Consider the following 20216-nt stretch of genomic DNA (forward strand, 5'->3'; position numbering starts at 1 on the left):
GTTGAGATAACACATTTAAAAATCCCTGGTACAGAACAAACCTAAGTGTCCATTAACAGAAAACTGGATAAGGAAATTGCTGGGGGGGGGTATTTATTTATATATGTATATATGTAAATCATATTTATAATATATATATAGTGTGTGTATATTCATTGCAATGTCCACCCTGATTTTTGTGGAAACAGTACACTACATATAGATGCTATCTCCCCAAGATAACAACACTTGAAAGGGCCTTCATATCTACTAATTTTGTCACTGATAACACAGGTAGAATACTTACTGCAATCACTGTTCATTTAACAGTCAATGAAATGAAGATACCAAGAGGATAAGCCTGCAACTATTTGGTGACAGGCCAGTTTTAAGTCTTGGGCCTTCGACTCCCTACTATAGGTTACCCTGTCACCACTGATTTCCAGATATATCACCTTTGCAAAGGAGAAATATTCTCTAGCAATTTTAAGAGACCTAAAAATAGGCAAACTAATAAACACATTTGAAAAATAAATGCCAGGAAAAGAGAAACTTTTACAGAAAAGGTAGCAATGTCTTCTACACAGTTTCTTCTCCTTAATTAGATATTCAATATTCTAATGATAATTTTCCTACAACTTGTCACTGTGACTCTCAACAAATCACTTAACCTTACCTGAAATGCCTCATATTCATAAATTGTAACATAAAATTAGATTTAAAAAAAAAAAAACCCACATAACAGAGTGAAAAAGATAAGTTCACAAGTAGACAGAATAGACTTCCACCTCTTTAAAAGCATTTCAGAAGACAACACAGCTATTTTTTTTTTTTTAATACAAGAACCGGGGTACAGGCCAGATGTGCGGGAGGATGAGAAGATTCACCACAGACAGAGCAGGAAACAGAACAGGCAGAATGACCGAAATACACTGCTGAGGGGAGCAGTGGGTGAGATGGGAGAGGTCTGCCCGCCATGTGGGTTGCTCCGCAGCCGGCAGGGATTGAACCGGCACTGCAAAGGCTGCAGACAGCTTCACAGCGCTGCGCTCAAGAACCTGTGCCACCAGAGAGGCCCCAACAGCCATTTTCTTTATTAAATTAAAATTATGTCTTCATTTGGAAACAAGTAAGTATGATGTCATTTCTTCTTTTCTTTCTTTTTTAACATCTCAGTAACATTACTGAGAGGGGAAATATAATCCTACAAGAGTAAGGTCAGAAAAGAAGCATGGCTGTTTGGGGTTCCTATAAAACTTGCTAAAACAGGAACACTGTAACCAAAGTAACAGCTGGCATTGAGCTAGCTGAATAGAGATATAGCAAGACTGCTCTAAAGATTGTTCCATGACACAGCAAGCAATAGTCTATTCACATAATGCTATTCACATTAAAGTATAGGCTAAAATTCAGATAATCTTTCTGAGTATAAATACATCATTATAAAAAGTTTGATGGGATTTTCCTCAACAAAATCCTTGCCAACAGAATCCAACAATGCATCAAATGGATAGTACACCACGATCAAGGGGGATTCATCCCAGGGGCACAAGGATGGTTCAACATATGAAAATCAATAAGTGTAATCCAACATATCAACAAAAAGAAAAATTAAAACCATATGATCATATCAATAGATGCTGAGAAAGCATTCGACAAAGTCCAACATCCATTATGATGAAGGCACTTGAAATTCTCGAGATAGAAGGAACATACCTTAGCATGATAAAAGCCATATATGACAAACCCACTGCCAACATTATTCTCAATGGCTAAAAGCTGGAGGCCTTTCCTTTAAGATCAGGAACAAGGCAAGGATGTCCTCTCTCACCACTGCTCTTCAATATAATACTGGAGGTCCTAGTCAGGGCAATAAGACAAGAGAAAAACATACAAGAAATCCAAACAGGGAAAGAAGTAAAACTATCACTATTTGCAGATGATATGATAATATACATAGAGAACCCTAAAAACTCCACAGAAAAACTACTCAAAATAATCAACCAGTTCAGTAAAGTAGCAGGACACAAAATCAACACGCAAAAATCAGTAGCCTTCCTATACACAAACAATTGGAAGAAAAAAAATCAAGAAAACCATCCCTTTTATAATTGAAACCAAAAGAATAAACCTAACACAAGAGGTGAAAGACCTATACAAAGAAAATTATAAAACACTGTTAAAAGAAATTGAAGAAGACACAAAGAAATGGAAAGACATCCCCTGCTCATGGATTTGAAGAATCAACATTATTAAAATGGCCATCCTCCCAAAAGCATTATACAGATTCAATGCTATTTCAATAAAAATCCCAATGACATTCTTCAAAGAAATAGAACAAATACTGATGAAATTCATATGGAACCACAAAAAAAAAACACAAATAGCCAAAGCCTTACTGAAGAAAACAAAGGAGAAAGGAGGTATCACACTTCCAAACTTCAAGCTATACTACAAAGCCATAATAATAATTAATACGTTTTATCAACGTATTTGGTATTGGAACCGAACAGAGAGCCCAGAAATAAAGCCACACTTATATGAACAACTAATCTTTGACAAAGGAGCAAAGAATATGCAATGGAACATGGACAATTTGTTCAATAAATGGGGCTAGGAAAACTGGACCTCCACATGCAAAAAAATGAAACTAGACCACTACCTCTCACCGTGCACAAAAATCAACTCAAAATGGATAAAAGAACTGGACATAAGACCTGAAACCATAAAATATATAGAAGAAAATATAGGTAAAACACTACAAGACATACATCTAAAAACATCTTTAAAGACTCATCACCCAAAGCAGTGATAGTGAAGGCAAAGATAAACACCTGGGATTACATCAAACTGAAAAGCTTCTGTACAACCAAAGAGACATTAACCAAAACAGAGAGACACCCCATTGATTGGGAAAAATCTTTGCACTCCATTCAACTGATAAGGGACTGATCACAAAGATATACAAAGAACTCACAGGCCTCAACAAAAACAAAATAAACAATCCAGTCAAAAAATGGGCAAAAGAACTCAAAAGACATTTCTCCAAAGAGGAAATGCAAATGGCCAACAGGCATATGAAAAAATGCTCAACATCCCTTATCATCAGGGAAATGCAAATCAAAACTACACTGAGATACCACCTTATACCAGTAAGAATGGTGTATCAAAATGTTGTATCAAAAACACATATCAAAAAACAAGCAACAACAAACGTTGGCGAGGATGCAGTGAAAAAGGAACTCTCCTACATTGCTGGTGGGAGTGCAAACTGGTCCAACCACTGTGGAAAGCTGTCTGGAGGTCCCTCAATCTACTAGAAACGGAGCTACCATATGATCTGGCAATTCCACTGCTAGGGATCTGCCCAAAGGACACAAAAACAGTGATTCAAAAACCTATGTTTATTGCAGCACTATTTACAATAGGTAAAACCTGGAAACAACCCAAATGCCCAAAAATAGATGACTGGATCAAGAAGATGTGGTATATATTATACACAATGGAATATTATTCAGCAATCAAAAAAAAGATAAACTCATGCCATTCACAGCAACGTGGATGGAGCGAGAAGGAATTATGCTCAGTGAAATAAGCCAGAAGGAGAAAGAAAAATATCAGATGATTTCACTTGTAACAGGAATATAGGGGAAACAAATAGGACATCAGTGTAAAAAAATTATAATTACAGTACAAACCACAACAAAGCAAAAACAGAAAATTGTAAACCAGAGACATCCTGCAGGGAAGGAGGAGGAAGAGCGGTGAGAGGGAGGGAGGGAAGAGCACAGGGGACTGTGGTGATGGTGCATGGATGCCTTGCAGAAGGAAATTCTACGGGGACTCAATCTGAGGGGGTGGGGGAAAGCAAATATTGTCTTTAAAATGTAAAAAAATTGATAAATGTTAAAATAAAAAAATTTTAAAAATAGGAAAGAAAAAATAAAATTTAAAAAATTTAAAATTAAAAAAAGTTTGATGGGATTTTGTGAAGCTTCATATGACTGAGTTTAGACAGAATCTGATTTGAATGGAAACAAAATGCAAAAAAAAACATGTACAAAAGGACATGTTCCAGAGAGGCTGATAGCCTCATTCATATATCAAAAGTCTAAAAAGGTCAAATAATCATTGTACCTTAAAGACTACAATCACACTTTACCCTTTCCATTACAGAAATAATTCTTTACCAGTTAAATTCTTTTTCTTTAGGTTTCATATGAGTAGATCAATGAGCTGAGGGAAGGAAAATAACAAATATAGACTATACGTTTTATCAGTGCTATTCTGCTTAAAAATTCATGTACCATTTCACAAAGTGACTCAGTTCACAAAGCTTTTAAGTTCCATTACAATGTCTTAATTGATTCCAACTGACTGACTACACAGACAAGCACAGATTAAGAAATTTTATTTCCAAAATTGTTCATTACTGAGGAGGTTCCGGTCTATTTCAAGGTTTAACTTGTTAAGCCATTTTATACTCAATTAAAACAAAAACTAAGGAACCAGAGAATTACAAAGATGTGGAGGAAGGAAGAGAGGGTATCACAAAAAGGTGGGCATGAAGAGAAAGAGGATAAAATGATCAGCATGGCCCCAACTTGGCTTCCCCAAAAACACAGAGGTAATTAGTGAAAAAGATGAAAAGTTAGCACAAGCAAAAATTCACAGAACAGCTCTCTTTATCTTGACACTGCTTATAGCACTAAAAATTATTACTATTAGAAAAACTTATAAAGCTTTTTGTTTTATAGCATAAAAAGGATACAAATCTAAGAAACTTCACGGAGTAGATGAGTCTTTAAACCACTCCCTCAACAGAATATGTATTTAATAAAATTAGTCTGATTTTCAGGCAAATTTATGATGATAAAAAGCACAACACTTAAATTATAGCAATATGTAATATATGTATATTTATGTGTGTGTGTGTGTGTATATGCCCTAATGTGATAAAACATACTTGACACTTTTTCTAGAGCTACAACATGCCTTAAACATTGAAATCTTAATGATGCTCTATGGGATATTAAAAGTAATAAAGGAAAAGAGAATCACATTAAATAACATAATTTAAAAGCAAAAATTATATTAACTATCTTGGTTGTGATTCAGAGCTTACCAGTAGCTTTTCTGATTCAGTAACATGCAGTACATTAATGCTTGATATGTACTTCTCAGCTAACCTAATATGATTATTTCAGAACCTGTTAACAATCAACAGTCAACAGTGCATAACCCAAATGAAATTAAGAAACTAAGAAGGACATTTAATAGCACAATATGATCTTATCAACCAGAAATCAACTTTATTTTGGTCATTTTTTTGAAGAGAAGCAGAAAACAAAAACCAAACAAGGGTTATAGTAAGGCAAGGAAATGAGAACATAGAATGATAATGAATATGAACTGAAAAAGTTCTGTATAAAGAGAAGTTCTGTATAGAGAGAGTAATGGGATGATCAACATAAAGGGTTATTTTAACTTCCACATTTCTTTACAAAGTAAATCTAAAGAGCATGATCTATATGAATTCATAGCTTGGCATTAAAAAAAATTTTAAATGATGTATATTCTTAGAGTAACATGGTTAACATAATAGATATGATAGGTAATAATTCAAGGACACTAAAAATGTGTTCAATCAAATGAATTTTATAAAACATTTAAAAAGTAAATATAGGAGCCTCCTGGTGGCTCAAGGGATTAAGACCCAACCTATGAAGCTATCTGCAGCCTCTGTAGCCCGAGTTCAATCCCCAGCCAGGGAGCAACCCACATGGCACAGCAGACCTCTCCTGACTCGCCCGCTGCTCCCATCAGCAATGTATTTCAGTCAGTCTGCCTGTTCTGTTCCCCACTCTGTCTCTGGTGAATCCTCTCACCCCCCGCATCTCTTGCCTACACCCCAGCTCTTGTATGCATAAATAAATCTTTAAAAAATAAAAAATAAAAAGTAAATATATATTTGTAAAAACTCAACCACTCCCTTGTCTTAAGTGTTACCCAAGAAAAATGGAAATGTATGCTGATGCAAAGACTTGTACTTGTCTGGCTGTGGCAGCTTTATTAGAATAACCCAAAGCTGGAAAGGACCTAGTAAGTTAATGGATATATTCCATTAATTAATCAGTAATAAAAAGGGACAAACCACCAAAGCATACAACATAGATCAATATTAAAACAATTATGCTAAAAGAATAGAGCCAGACACAAAACACAATGAATGACTCTTAACTATATAAAACTATAGAAAATGTAAATTAAGATATAATGACAAAAAGTGGTAGCCTGGGTCTTCATTTTTTCCTTGAATTATAAAATAAAAATATTAGTATTTACTAATATAATAAAAAGGCAAGCTGTTTAAATTAAGTTAAAATTTTACAAAGATATTATTCAAATGAAAACAATGAATTTTTGAGAAACAGAAAACAATTACACCTAGATTAAAGAATAGTAAACTCTATGCAAAGAACAGAGATAAAATTCAATATGAAATACAATAAAAATTTAGACAGTTATTGAAAAATGTATTTATACAGGGCAGAATGAAAACGAAATGGCATTCGATGAAATGAAAAACTATGGAAAGCAATAATGTCAAAAGATTCTAAGGTTAAATGCAGAGTTAATTAGATGTGAATCTACACTGCAAGACAATAAAATAATAAAGCAACCAACTTATTTACAGTGAGTTGTTCATAATACAAAAGACAATGTATCAAAGAATAATACTCAAGTAAAAGTGATACCTTAGTATTTGGCATAAAACAAAAACAGAAATAACATGACAAATTGAAATACTGCAAGAGGAAAGGGTAGGAGGAGGAAAGAAGGGAAGAAGAAACACTTAAAGCACCCACCATGAAAACAATCACTTAAAGCAAGGATCAATATACTTTTTCTATAAAAACTAAGATAAAGATTTTAAGAGTTGCAGGCCACATATGGTCTCTGTTATATGTTCTATTTTAGTTTTTTTTCCAGCCATTAAAAAAATGTAAAGATAATTCTGAGCAACTGGACCACACAAAAATAGTCCACAGACTGTAGTTTTCCAAGCCTTGATTTAGAGTGCTAAATAGGAGTTCAAATTAATTTTCATTCAAATTTGAGGATAAAACAGAAAATATACACAAGCTAAACAAGTAAGGCTATGCTTTAGGGAAAACATTTAAGATGATCACTTTAAAATATCTTCTAAAACTATTAAACACTACACTAGTAAAATAGCATTACATTCATTAATATATTATCTTTAAAAAGAAATTGTGAAAATGTGATTTTTAAAAATTATTATTGATATATGCCTGTAGTGGCAGGATGGGACAGAGCAGGATCTCTATGATTCGACCAGACAGTGTAAAGGAGGAGAGTCTTGGAACCCTCGGTGGCTTTTCCAGGCTTTTAGTGAGATTTTACCAGGTACATGGCAGGCATGGTTGCTGGCAGGCCTCCTAGCCCCCGGCAAATCTTTACTCTTCCTGGGCTTTCCAGTGTTCTCTCTTTTGCTCTTTTTGTTCTGTTCTGCTGGCGTCCCTGTGACGTCGTCCTTACAAGCCCAGTCTCTCAACCCAGGTGTACCCATTTACGTAACCCCACACCTTACTCCAGGGGCCGCCATCAGGCATGCATTCAGGACCGCAGGGATCCATCATCAATCCTAATGGTGGGAGGGCAGAAAAGCCTGATAACCATTTACTTTACAATGCCATGAAGTTTACCTAATTGATTATAAATGTACTCCAATGCCAGGTCTCTACCAACTCTAGAGTAAACTAATGGCGACAGGAGCAAACAGACAAATATTTGGAAGGGTGCGAAATGGCAAATTATCGATAAGGCAACCAAAATAAAGGATATACATAAAACATTTAGATCTGTGTAACTTGAAGAGTCCTTATTATAAGTATCCGTTCTAACTGTTGTGTATTCAGAAAGATCCTCCATATAAGAGCTGCAAAATTACTGAAACTATAAATGTTAAAAAAAAAACCAAGACTGGGGCTAAATATACAAAAGGAGTTTCTATAGACTCAGATGATGATATCTGTTCTAGAATTCATGACACCACTAGAAAAAACTTTTAGCAACTAAAGATAGGAAAGTTAGACCACTTAAAGCAGATATTTAACTTAACATATCAGCTAATACTACTGAGTAGTACTGAGTCAACTACTGGTGTTAGTTAGGACCCTAGAGGAGAAAGCGTTCACAATTGCTGATTGCTTAAATACTGTAATTAACTACAAAAGGAATCACTGTGTTCAATTTTTCCAGGAAGTTCTTTTTGACGCTTAGGAAAACAGTTAAGTTTCGTAAATCTTTAATGCAATACATTTGAATTGGTACCCTCTGTATGCTAGGAACATCAAATAGTTCATAATACCATCACTTACGGTATGCTAGGTAGGCATATATCTGTTGAACTTCAATTCTACATTGTCATCTTAAGAGAGAGCCTGTCTAGAACATACTATCATGATACTTCTGGTTGACAATTGACAAATGCCAGGATCCTGAATTTGACCATTAGAGAAAAGGCAGGCTAATGGATGTTTACTTAGTAGCACTGAAAACAATTACTACAGGGCCGATTAGAGTCCAGGACTGAGCTGTGAAAAAAAATGAGTACACAGATCTCTTTCTAATGACTTCTGAAGTTGAGTAAGTACCCTATTTTCTTCCTTCCTAGAACCTCCAGAAAATCTTGTACTTGTTTACTGGAAAAGCTTACAATTCACAAGTGAAAGCCATCTTTCTAATCAAAATGTCATCGTTTCACTGTGGGGGCCTGGTATCTATGGTGATGCAGGAACTCATCCAGATCAAAATCTCTATCACCTATTTTTGAAAGCTAGTTAGAGCTTGAGGTAATGGAATCTGTTCCAACCCTGAAAATACCATGAGTTTTTCTCTTTCTTTGTCTGGGTTCTTTTGGTGGGAAGAAATGAGGGTTTATGGAGGAAGGGAGAGGAGGGTGGGAGAGGGAAAGAGGGGACAGGGAGAGAAGGAGAATCTCTTCCTGCATTTGTGACAAAGACTGCCTATGGAACTGAAAAAGTGGTGTTAGGATTGCTTTATCAGAAGATGTACTCTAAGTCATCAATCCTTCCAAATGATTTCTAATGAAAGTGGCACTGACATCACTATGAGTTTTTCATTTAGAAATAACATGACTTTTGTGAAATGAGAAGTTTACTTCAATTTTTATGTGGGAAGAAATCATCATTCCTTTAGGATCTCACTAGCCATTTAGATTATGACTTCAAAATTGAAATTCTGTAATACCACAGTAGAGACTACAAAGCTATTTAAGACCTACAAATAGGGCCTCCCTGGTGGCGCAAGGGGTTAAGCACAACACTATGAAGCAATCCGCAGCCTCTGCAGCACAAGTTTGATCCTCGACTGGCCAGGGAGAAACCCACATGGCGCAGCAGACCTCTCCTGACTCGCCCGCTGCTCCCTCAGCAGTAATTTCAGTCATCTGCCTGTTCTGTTCCCTACTTGTCTCCAGTAGATCCTCTAACCCCCCGCATCTCTGGCCTGTGCCCCAGCTCTTGTATGCATAAATAATGGTGGCGCAGCAGTTGAACGCTGGGCTGCGAAGCTGCCCGCAGCCTCTGCAGCACAGGTTTGATCCCCGGCCACCGGCGAGGGTCCCACATGGCACAACAGACCTATCCTGCCGCACCCGCTGCTCCCCTCAGCAGTGTACTTCTTCATCAGTCTGCCTGTTCTTTTCCCGGCTCTGGTGAATTCTCTCACCCTCCTGCGCTTCTGACTGTATCCAATGCTTGTATAAATAAATAAATAAAAATCTTTAAAATAAATAAATCTTTAAAAAATATAATTTTAAAAAACCCTACAAAAAATTAGTCTTTTCCCTGATTCCCAGAGACACACTACGTAGGGAGGTTGGGGAGAGAGGGATTAGGGTCAAAATAAGGGGGGTGAGAATTGTATGGGGACTATAACCAAGATGAAAATGCATACATTGTGCAAAAATGAAAAATGATGTAAAAAATATATAAAAGAAAAATAAATAAGTAAATAAAATTTAACTGAAATTTAAAAAAACTTACAAATAAACAAACAGTTAAGCAATTGGGGATGGAGCACAGTAATGACTGAAAAGAGAAGTTATTTGCATTTACTAAAAAATTGGTTTGAAAACAGGTTGTTAAAGATAGAAATTTCACTAACCTTCTACGTCGTCATTGTTGTCATTATCATCAATTATAATCACTACTACTCCTCTTATTTTAGAAAGGCCAGAATAAAACGAAGTAGTGGAAACACTTCCATGTCTTCTTTATTAAGTGATTCAATTGTAGGGTAAGGTAAAAAGTATCAGGCTTTTCTGCCCTCCCACATTCAAGACTGATGATGGATCCCTGAGGTCCTGAATGCATGCCTGATGGCGGACACCTGGAGTAGGGTGTGGGCATGCGTAAGTAGGTACACCTGGGCTAAAAGACTGGGCTTTTAAGGCCAGCGTTACAGGGACGCCAAGAGAAGCAGAGCAGAGAGAATGAGAATGAAAGAGAAGCAGAGATTACCAGAGAACGCCGGAGAGCCCAGGCAGAGTGAAGGCTTGCTGGGGGCCTGGGAGGCCTACCAGCCTCCTGGCCTCCCAGCACCCTCGCCTGCTGTGTACCTGGTAAATCCCAGTAAAAGCCTGAAAAGCCACCGAGGACTCCAGGACTCTCTTCCTCCTTTACCCCGTCTGCTCGGATCATAGAGATCCTGCTCCATGCCTTCCTGTCCTTACACAATTATATGACAATTAAAAAAACTCACTGACTTAGTCAATAATCATCTAGAAATGAAAACAATGAAGATGGAGAATTACTGGTGTTGTTAACTACAAATGATTTCACAAGTCATAAAGATAGCACTAAAGATTAGTGATTCTAGTGCTAATTTTAGTTTTATGATGAACTGATGTTGAAGATGATGGCCACCAACTATATACTAAATAAAAGATCACTAACATTTTTGAAAAACCAAATTAATGTCAGAAGCTGATTAAAAAATCAAGTATACATGAGAGATGGAAATATCAACAATGCTCCTAAGAAAATTAAATATTCAGAACAGAGGTGTCAAGCAAAAATTAAAGGCATCTGCTCAAAGTATTAAGGGGGGGGTGGGTTGAGAGGGAAGGGTTAATGAAAAGCAGAGGGAGTCTAAAATTAATTGCAGAAAATGGAAAAAATAGGCAGAGAAACAAAAATTTTGTTGAATTGAGGGACCAATTTAGATTAGTAATCACGAGATTTCCCAAAGCAATCCTTAAACTATAAAAATTCCTTTTTCAATATAAACTGCTTCTCAAATTGTCAAATAATTTAAAATGCAATTAACAAAATTAGAATGAGCTACTAATTATTTTAATAATTCTTATTAAAGAAAAAAAAGCAAGTACTCTAGACCATGAATCTACTACTTATTAGCTGTTAAATCTTTAGTTAATCTCCTGATCTTCCCAGGCCTTTGTCTTTATGACTATACAATGTGGATAATTCTATCTTCCTCGTGTATTTATTATTTCAATTGAGACAACAAATGTATAATGATACAAATCCTGGCCAAGAGGACGCCAAGAGACGTCAAGGTTTGATAAAGGTTAGTTTCATTCTAATACCTATACTGCCTGCTGGTACAACTGGGTAACACCTCTGCCATGATAGCTAATATGAGGAAAGGGAAGAAGGACCCTGAACACAGGCTCTTTCCACTAAGACACCCTGCCTCCCAAGAAACAGTATCTTAGTGACACCACTATTGATAAGAGCAAGGGGGAGCAGAACAGGATTACCCAAAGAAATCCTTACACCCCAAAATGTGCTACTTTGGCAAGTGAACTGCTTTGAGCTGAAGACAAGACTCAGAAGATACAGAAAAAGCTCTTCATTACTTCCCTCAAGTATCCAGAAGAATTTAGAGATGGGTTGTACCAGGAATAGAGCTATTACCAGATAATTTTTCAGATCAGACTTAACCTGTGTGGCAGATAAGTTAAACATTCATTTAGCAAACATTTGCTATTCTCGATTTCCTGATTGTTAGCCTCCCCTTTGAAGTCTCAGACCCTAAACCCCTTTGTTCTTAGCTCAGGACAATATAGAAGTCTCAACAGTCTGACTGCCTTTGAGTCCACATTGTTTATGGGTCCCCCATTTATAGAAGATTAAAGTTATTGAATTTCATGTCAATTTAATTATTAGCCCAAAGAACCTAGAAGGAAAAATTTTCCCCCCAACAAGGGCATAATCATGTCACTTCTGCAATGTCAGAAAACTTACTTTGTGACAAATAAGTTTTTTTGGATAACATCACTGAGATGATGATAAAGAAGGTCCCTTTCTTTGCACCCAAGAGGAATATGTTAGAGTTAACCAGAAAGACAATATACCTAGAGAATCACATGGCTCTGACCGAGACTAAAATTAACCCCTTGGATATCAGAGAGCAGCACAATCTGCACAAAAGCAATAATAATCAAAACATTTTGGCACTGGGAAAAAAACAGAAACACAAGCCAACAAACAGAATAGAAAGCCCAGAAATAAACTCACACAAATACAGTTAATCTTTGACAAAAGACCCCAAAAGCTTTTCTTTAAATTGGGAAAGGAAAGCCACTTCAACAACAAACTGTGCTGAGAAACTTGGACAAATGAAAAATAAAAAAAAAAGGAAACATCACTATTTAACTGCCTATGCAAAAATTGACTCAAAATGGATTAAAGACTTAGATATAAGATGTGAAATCTAAAACACACAAAAGAAAGCATAGGCAATCCCTTTCTCAACATCAACCAGAGATATTTTTGGGGAAACAACTCAAAAGGGAAGAGAAATAATGTAAGTTGGTGCAGCTTCTATGGAAACCAGTTAGGAGATTCTTCGAAAAACTGAAAATGAAAATACCATATAATCCAGCAATACTGCTTAGAGGTATTTTTTACTCCAAGAATATTTTACTCCAAGGATATGAAAACACTAATATGAAAAGATTTATGCATTCCTATTTTATAGCAACATTATTCACAATAGCCAAGATGTGTTACCTACATCTAGTGGTCCACTGAAATAAGGCTGATTAAAGAAATTGTGTAATATATACTCAGTGGACTGCTACACAGTTACTTAAAAAGATGATAGTGACTTTTGGGCCAAAATTGATGAATCTTGAGGTGATTATGCTAAGTGAAATAAATCAGAAAGTGATAGTTACATTTGTGGATTAAAATAACCAAAGAAAACAAGTGACAAACAGACACAAAAAAATTTTTGTTTCTGAAAAAATATAGTGGTCACCAGAGGGAATAAGAGAGGTAGAAGGAAATAAGGGAAGGAAGATAATAGGGTATTGGCACTGGAGTTTTGGTGGAGAGCGAGTGAAATATGTGCATATATGGAGGTGTGAAGTTGTGCTCACAAAACTATATAGTTATGTAAATGATTGGTAAATCAATAAAACTTGCCAAGTGATACATGAAAAAATGTTCCTCATCCCTTATTAACAGGGATATGTAAATCAAAATCATAATGAGATAACCCTCTGTAAGAATGGCCCATATCAAAAAACATCAGAAACAAGTGTTGGTGAGGGGTATGGAGAAAAGGAACCCTCACACAATTGTTGATATCCAGCCCCTAGAGTATGGATTGAAGTTTCTCAAAATAGTAAAAACAGATCAACCACCTGGTCCCACAACTCTACTCCTTGGTATCTAGACAAAGAATATGAAAACCTTAATTCAAAGGGATATATGCAATCCTATGTTCGTTGCAGCACTGTAATAGCCAAGCAATAGAAATAACCTAAGTGCCCAAGGAAAGATGAGTGGATTAAAGAGATGTAGTATGTATATACACACAACAGACTATATTAAGCTAGCAAAGGAGATTAAATCTTGCCATTTTGACAGTCTGAATGGAACTGGAGGGATAACGCACAGTAATAGGTCAGGAGGAGTAAGTCAGAATCAAATGCTGGAAAATTTGATATTTTCTGGAATATAAAGAAACAAATCTGGAATATAAAGAAACAAAAAAACAGACAGCAAAACTAAATCAAAACAAACCCTTGAAATTTGACTACAGAATTGAGGCTACCAGAACGGGAGGGTAGGTGATGAGGAGCAAAGAGTGGACTAGAGTGGAGAATTATGAGTGCTTTGGTGATGGGCGTGGTGCGGTAATATACATCTGAAGAGATGTGAACCTGTACTCCTAAATCATACACAGTGTTGTAAACCAAGCATTCGCTCAATAATAAATAATGCAATTTAAAAGTTACAGAAGTAGCCATTCATTTATGACATGTTAAAATCACCCATCCCTCTTATCAAATAGTTTTTCATTTTACAAACTTTGGTATTATTTCTTTTCTACCATTTTGATTTCATTCCCCTGACTCTAAATATATCACAAAATATTAAGAATTACAGAAATTAAGGAAATATTTATACCTATGCATACATACATGTTAATAAAAAATTTCATAGGTAAATTCACATTTTAATATATATAACATTTTAAACCTTGCTATAGTGACAACATGGACATTAAATAAATATAAAAGATATGACACTTTCAGAAATGTTAACTGCTTCCGTCTTACACTGAAATTGTCCAGTCCAATCAGTTTTCTATAGAAATATTCATCTTTATTTAGAGCTGACCTGGAAATCCTTAGATACTTCAATTATACGATAATCCCTTATTTGATATAAACAAGTATCTTATTTTTTTAATAGCATAAGTTTTTATCTTTATAGTTAAACCACAAGTTAAAATTTAATTGGCAGAAATAAAACTAATGTCCAGTGTTAGAAGTTAGAAAAATAGTTCCCTTTGGAAAAGAGAGAGAGAACAGTGACTGTAAGTAAAAATGAAGAGACTTCAGGAAAATGAAAATGATGGTAATGTCCTAATTCTTGACCAGGGTTTTGATTTTACAGATGTATTCACATTGTTGTAGTTCATTCTATGCGTGCATATATGAATTTTTCATTTTTCATTATGTTTATAATAATCAAAAGCTTATTTTCAGATATATCAGACTTTCAGTTCTATTTTTTAAATTACAACAATGAAGAACCAGAAGTCAAATAAGTAACTTTCTGATTTAGACACTACTTAAATAACTGTATATTTGTAACATTATTTTTGTCCAATAGAAAGGCACAAAATGAAATTCCTGGTTTAAATGACATGAATAAATTCTTAAAAAATCTATTTTGGTCCATTACAAATGAGAATAATATTGAATATAATAAAAATGCAAAAGAACTGATTTTTAAGTCAAATTTCTTGATTCTACTACATCAATAATTTTATGTTTCTTCTAAATCAGAAATTAAGCATTTGGAAAATGATAACTTAAATGAAATCTCAAGTCAAAAAGTTTTTTTTACAGAGTGATAACTTTAGATTCTGGGGTCAGAATGATTAAAAATTGGATCCAAACTATACCATTCACTAGTTTTGTTATCTTCAATAAATTATTTCAGCTATTTGTAAAATGTAAATCATAACAATACCAATTTACAGAGCTTTTGAAAGGCTTAAATGAGTAATATACCTTACATAAAGTAAGTATATGCAATATGTATTAACTATGTCTACATATACACATTATATAAAAACATGTTAGAAATCTAAAAATCTATTTTAGCAAAATTAAATTAAAAATTAAATTAAAAAGATCAAAGTTAAATGCTTATATGTATTATTATATAATTTCACACTAAAAAAGAAGCATTATTTTTACTACCTGAGTCTCCACACCCTGCTCCAGTAGGCGCTTAGCTTGATTTTCCACTTCAAGTCGAGCTCTTGCAATAAAAAGTAGATCATTTTCTATTACTTCTATTCCAGAAAGGTCTATTCCTTGAGACAGATAATCTATTAAAAAAAATACACATACACACACATTTAAATATTTTAATACAAATAAATATCAAGATGTAAAGGCATCTTCAAAATATTAGACTTTCATTGAACATAATTTCCTTTCAAAATCCCTATCTTAAAAAATATGACTGTGAAACCTTCAAAGCCTCTAAATCAATTACTCTGTTTCAGGAAAAAAATAATAATCTTTAAAAAGAAAAAAACAAGTAAATACATTTGCGCAGGTTGATATTTACCATAACACCAATAAAGAGTTGTATAGACTTTTAACAGGTGTATAGCTCAAATGAGCTAATAGACATAGGAATGTTTTGTAAACCACCATGACAAACATGTAAATTATTAGTTTCATAAACGATGTAGTAGTTGCTAAATTTTGTTATTTTGATGAAGGGGGAGGAAAAACAGAGAGGTAGAGCAGAGAATACTGAATTTAGTATTACAAAATATAAAAAAAAAAACCCATAAGGTTAAAATACGTACTTTTCTAAACAATCCCTAGTTGACATTACTGCTTAAACTATTTACAATATAGCCTCAGTCTTAAGTAATAAATTCCTGTGGGTGAATCTTAACATTTTAAGTCCAAAGCACTTCTAGGGGCATGTTGATCTTTCTTGTTCTTCAAAACTCATGGAAATGTATTTCCAAAACCCTTACTTTTTTTCTGTCTCTCACTGTAAGATAGGGGAAAACCTTACTATTAAAGGAGACTTATTTTCCTTTCCTAAGAATTTCTCTGTTTCAGCCAATATGAAAAATTTCCCAGAGCTAAAAGAAAGACTATATTTTCTATCTTTCCCCTGGGCACAGTTTTTCTTTTCCAGACTTTCTAACTACAGTGCTAGTCATAGGACTCTATACTCTATATATGAATTCAAACAAAACCTTCGTTTTTGTCCTCAGAAGATATTTCAGGTGCTTTATTTTGTGCCTACCTTCTAATTAGTATCTAACCAGAAAAATCAGTATCCATCCATCAAGATGTGTATAAAGGTCTCATAGTATTGAAAGAATAGTGAGACACTATGCTTAAATATATTTTTCTCAATAATTGAGAAAAGCACTAAATGAAACCAGCCAGGATTAAAAAAAAAAAAAATTGAACACCACTATAAACCAAGGCAATCTAGCTGACATCTATCTACAGGGCATGCCACTGAACAAAAACAGAACATTCATTCTGTTCAACTACACATGGAACCTTTACCAAAACAGATCATATCCCAAGTCATAAAACAAACATTTTAAATTAAAAAAAAACTAAAATGACCCAAAGTATGTTCTATGATCACAATAGGATCAAACTAAAAATCAGTAATAGAAAATAACTGAATTTTTTAACTATTTGGAAATTATACAAGACATTTCTAATCAGTCAATGGATCACAAATGATCTCAGAGGAATTTTTTCTTTAATATTGAACTGAGGAGCCTCCCTGGTGGAGCAAGGAGTTAAGACGCAATCTATGAAGCTATCAGAGCCTCTGCAGCAAGAGTTCGACTCTCTGGCCATCCAGGAAGCAGCCCACATGGCTCATCAGACCTCTCCTGACTCGCCCGTTACTCCCCTCAGCAGTGTACTTCGGTCAATCTGCCTGTTCTGTTCCCCACTCTGTCTCTGGTGAATCCTCTCACCCCCCACACCTCTTGTTTATAACCCAGCTCTTGTATGCATAAATAAATAAATCTTTTTAAAAAAATATACTGAACTGAGTGAAAATGAAAATACAACATTGAAACTATGGGATTTAACAAAGGAAGCATCAGAGGGAATTTAATAATACTAAATGTAACACAATTTTTAGAAAAAAATATACAATAAAATATTACTATTATAAAAAGAAAATCTTGCATTTTTGTGACAACACATATAGAATCTGAGTGCCTTATGCTAAGTGAAATAAGAGAAAGACAAAAACAATATGATTTCACTAATATGTGAAATCTTCAAACAAACAAATAAAAACAAGCTCATAGATAACAGAACAGATGGGTAGTTGTCAGATGCAGAGGTAGGAGGGTGAAATGGGTAAAGATACTGCAAACTTCTAATTATAAAATACTTAAGTCATGGGAATGAAATGTACAGCATGGCAACTATAGTTAATAATATTGCATATCTGAAAGTTGCTAAGAAAGCAGATTATCAAAAATTCTCATCACATGAAAAAAACTAACTATGTGTGATATGAGTATTAACTAGACTTCTTGTGGTTGATTATTCTGCATTACAAATATTGAATCAGTATGTTGTACATCTAAAACTAATGTTATATGTTATACCTCAATTTAAAAAAAGGGGGGTAGAGAGAAGATAAATGATTAGGAGAGAAAAAGAAGATTATACAATGACCTCACAGCATTGAAAGGACAGTAGGATACTATGACTAGTTCTCCAACTTAGAAGAAACCATCAAACCTCATAAAAGATGATCTGAATAAATTTGTAACTATTTAAAAAACTTAATTTGTAGTTCAAAGCATTCTGAATAGGAAACCTATAAGCGCAGATAGTTTTACTATCATTGAGAAAAAAGACAATACAACTCTATACCACAAAAGAGGGAACAATTCCCAAAAGTAGACCAAAAAAAAGAATACATCTCCCAAGAGGTTAGACACAAAAATTTCCAAATTATCAAGTCCTATTACCCTGATACAAAACCAAGGCAAAGCTATTAAACAAAACAATTTTATAGAACCACTTCCCTCTAAAACATAAATGGTAAACTCACAAAAATATTAGCAAATATAATCTAGTTATAAAAAGAATATCAATACATCATGACCAAGAAGAGTTTCTATTTAGAACATAAGGTAAACTTTGAAAATTTAAAGATATTTACTATAAAACCTAAAGCAACAAATAAAAATAAAGTTTACAGTTAAAATCAACTGAGATGTAGTCATAAAAAAATACTCCAAAAGCAAGCAGAAAAAGGGAAGCAATAAATAGGTAATACAACAAGATGGTAGCATTAAATATAAACACTTCAAAAATAAATTCTAAATTGTTTGAAAATTCCAATTTTAATATAGTTTATAAAATTGGATTTAAAAAAGATGAAACTATATACTTCAAAATGTGATCTTATCTGGAAATAAGGTAGTTTCAGATGTAGTTAAAATGAGGTCCCTAATCCAGCATGACTGGTATCCTTACAAAAAAGGGAAATGTGCACACAATCATCTACATGGGAGAACACCATGTAAAGATGAAGGGAGAGATCCGGGCGAAGCTTCTACAAGCCAAAGAGCTCCAAATATTGTTAGCAAATCATCAAAAATACGGGAATAGCACAAAAAAGATTCTCACAGCCCTCAAAAGGAACCAACACTATTGACATTTGGATTTTGGACTTCTAACTTCCAGAACTGTGAGACAATACATTTCTGTTGCTTGTTATCAGTTTTTGATACTGTGTTATAGCAGCCCTATAAAATACACTATAAGACACTGTTACAAGATATTAGTCATATAATACAACAACGTTTTAGGTACTTCCATCTCTTCCACTTTATAGATGACAAAACAGAAACACAGAATAGTTAACTTGTTGAACTTGTCCGAGATCACAATTATTAAGCTATAAAGGCAAGACGTGGGAAATGATACAAATGGTGGTAGTCACAGAACAGTACCACAGTGTGGCTATTTCAAATGTCTGTGTGTTCTGATTAGTCAACACCAAAGCTTTGTTCTCTTCTCACACACTCTAAAATCTTCTGGTTATTCCTTTCTGTTTAAACTAGCTGGAGGAAATTTAGTTGGTCTCAACTAGAACTCTGAATGATATATAATGGTACCTCCAGTTAGAAACTGGAGTGCTGAGGGAAGTTGGAAGTACTTACAGAATGTGACAGTGGACAAAGACTCAGAAAACAAATTGATCTCTACTATTTTTTGTATGAGTTCTTGAGTTTACAATGAGGTTGTAAAGGGACTACCTGACAAGTCTGGCCACAAAAATTCCTTCATTCTTACACTGCTCTTAATGGAATTCATTTAGTAAAATCAGTAAGTACACTCACAAATTCAGAACTTGGTAGTAAATATATTTTAAAATAAAACATACTCTTCTGTTATGAACTGAATTGTGCCCCAAAAATATATGTTAAAGTCTTAAACCACCCCCCCATACCTATTAATGTGACCTAATTTGGAAATAGGTTCTTTCCAGATACAAATCAAGTTCAGATGAGGTTATACTAGCATAAACCCTATCCAATGACTGGGGTCCTTATAAGATGAAGGAAATTTGGACATATACATCCATAAAGAAGAATTCCAG

General features: G+C 34.5%; 1 protein-coding gene across 2 annotated transcripts in view; it reads right to left on the reverse strand.

Annotated features, from left to right (window-relative positions):
* The window catches only part of COG5 (component of oligomeric golgi complex 5), a 171842-nt gene that overhangs the window by 89503 nt on the left and 62123 nt on the right, over positions 1-20216 (reverse strand). For both annotated transcript variants that reach the window (XM_037511550.2, XM_037511549.2), the window contains exon 7: positions 15782-15912. In XM_037511550.2, coding sequence (XP_037367447.1) covers positions 15782-15912 — 131 coding nt within the window. The remainder of the gene's footprint in view (positions 1-15781; positions 15913-20216) is intronic.

This window comes from Talpa occidentalis, unplaced genomic scaffold, assembly GCF_014898055.3.
Source record: "Talpa occidentalis isolate TD23 unplaced genomic scaffold, MPIMG_talOcc4v2.1, whole genome shotgun sequence".
Lineage (NCBI taxonomy): Eukaryota > Metazoa > Chordata > Mammalia > Eulipotyphla > Talpidae > Talpa > Talpa occidentalis.